At 41.8% G+C, this 2,186-nt stretch overlaps 1 protein-coding gene across 1 annotated transcript in view; it reads left to right on the plus strand.

The window, feature by feature from the left end:
• LOC106510949 (peripheral plasma membrane protein CASK) overlaps positions 1 to 2,186 on the plus strand; it is a gene marked incomplete at both ends in the record, with an annotated part of 19,025 nt that overhangs the window by 2,762 nt on the left and 14,077 nt on the right. The window contains 1 exon segment of the mRNA XM_013999686.1: positions 993 to 1,108. Coding sequence (XP_013855140.1) covers positions 993 to 1,108 — 116 coding nt within the window.

Consider the following 2,186-nt stretch of genomic DNA (forward strand, 5'->3'; position numbering starts at 1 on the left):
AGCCTTATAACTGGGACAGAGACAGCCTTATAACTGGGACAGAGACAGCCTTATAACTGGGACAGAGACAGCCTTATAACTGGGACAGAGACAGTCTAATAACTGGGACAGAGACAGTCTAATAACTGGGACAGAGACAGTCTAATAACTGGGACAGAGAGTCTAATAACTGGGACAGAGACAGTCTAATAACTGGGACAGAGACAGTCTAATAACTGGGACAGAGACAGTCTAATAACTGGGACAGAGACCAGCAGGCTGAAACACTTTTTGTGACCATAAAGGATGTTAGAAAACCACTGTTTGTCTGAAGCCTCACCACACAGTATGATCCCCTGACCTTAGTCAAGTCTAAGAAAGTGCAGCATGATGGTCTGAGTCAACAACCTTTGTTCAGTGGAAACATTACATTGCTCTGTTGTTTCATACAGCCAGATAACATCAATATTATTTCAATCCTCACTGGTCTTCAGATCATCAGACTCAGCTTTAAAACTGAGACCCTGTGGACCAGTTTGGACCCCTGGGTTACAAACACAGGATCATGTAAGGGAGTTCTGAGAAAAACCCAGTGAATAATCTGGAGCTACTTGTGAGTTCATGTTTCATCAGATCTGATGCTTCTTTGTGTTGTGTGGTTTGTGTCTAATTTAGAAATGCTGATGATGTTCTCGTGCTCACAGCTTTGATTTAGCACCAACAAAATATTTTAACTCATTTAAACGTGGAGCAGCTCAGAGCTGTCGCAGCTGTTGGTCAGGGTTATWGTTGCAGATTAAAAATCAGCTACAAGGTGTGGAGGAACACCACCGTTTGGTTTCACAAACATCTACCTCACATATCCTGACTGTGCCTCCTCCCTGTTGAGCCTGTGGAAACACAGGTCAGTCAGCAGGAACATGGCTTCTCTCACAGATCTGCTGTCTGCCTGCCTCAGATGTTTCCACTGCAGCACTAAGTGTAACTGAACACACTCACTGTTGTGTTGGCAGGCGAGTGGCATGCATGGCCATGGAGAAGACCAAGCAGGAGCAACAGGCCAGCTGCACCTGGTTTGGCAAGAAGAAGAAGCAGTACAAAGATAAATATCTGGCAAAGCACAACGCAGGTACTGATTCACACACCTGCACAGAGTGCTGCATCCTGCAGACGTGTCAGTGCTGCTGAGCCTCTGTGTGTTCTTTAGAATGTGTAGACGGGTGTTAGTGGTACTGTGTAGATGACTGTAAGCAGATCCTGCAGCTCCAGTAGCACACACACACACAGCCAGGAGCTGCCAGCCCAGCAGAAACCTGATCTGAGTCCAGGACAGCAGGCTGTGAAGCTGGAGCAGAACATCTCTCTGAGTTTTACTTGGAGCTGTAACACACTCAGWTGGTTTGTTGGTGTTTTTTCTTGGTTGTGTAGAAACACCACATGGACTCCTAAACATATACTAATGAGGACATTTATTTCTTTAATCACTTGCCACTTACATTTTTAAATTTAAGCTACATTTTATGTAAAAAAAAAAATAGGATATGTGCTTCTTAACTTTCTTTTTGCACATTTTTCTCCCTCCCAAAGTTTAAATTCTATTAAAACTGTCAAAGTARTTTGAAAAAAAAAATAGATATGGGTTTTTTACGATGTAAAAATAAGTATTCAGTGCCATGTAGCATGGCTTTGCCTGCAGCAGTGGACTTGCAGAATGAAGTGTGACCAAGTTCAAAAGTGTTTTCTAATTATTATCAGTCAAACACCTGCCAAGTCAGCAGGTGTTTGTAATGAAGGTAATTGTGTGACAATATAACAATCTGAAAATATGTAGTTTTACTGAAATAGTTTGTTGCTAGCTGGGATTGAACCCTGATCTCCTGCATGAAAACCCACAGTTTTCACCATGAGACTATAGGAGCTGTGGCTGAGGACAATCCCAGGGGTTGGATTATATGTGTGCAGAAAGAGGCCACATTGCCAATGCAATCGTTGACATTCAATTGCAATATATTACAACAATAAAGCAATATTAGGAAAACACTATAGTAAAACATCAAAATACAAGCATATTAGTATTGTAACCACTGAACTACTGTGTTTAAATATCATGAAACTATGGTGCAGTACTGTGTAGATAGAGCAGGGGGCAGTATTGGACCAATACAAGGCTCCGTTGACTGCCATTATATGATTTTAAACATTAATAT

Source organism: Austrofundulus limnaeus, unplaced genomic scaffold (genome assembly GCF_001266775.1).
Source record: "Austrofundulus limnaeus strain Quisiro unplaced genomic scaffold, Austrofundulus_limnaeus-1.0 Scaffold2413, whole genome shotgun sequence".
In the NCBI taxonomy this organism is placed as follows: domain Eukaryota; kingdom Metazoa; phylum Chordata; class Actinopteri; order Cyprinodontiformes; family Rivulidae; genus Austrofundulus; species Austrofundulus limnaeus.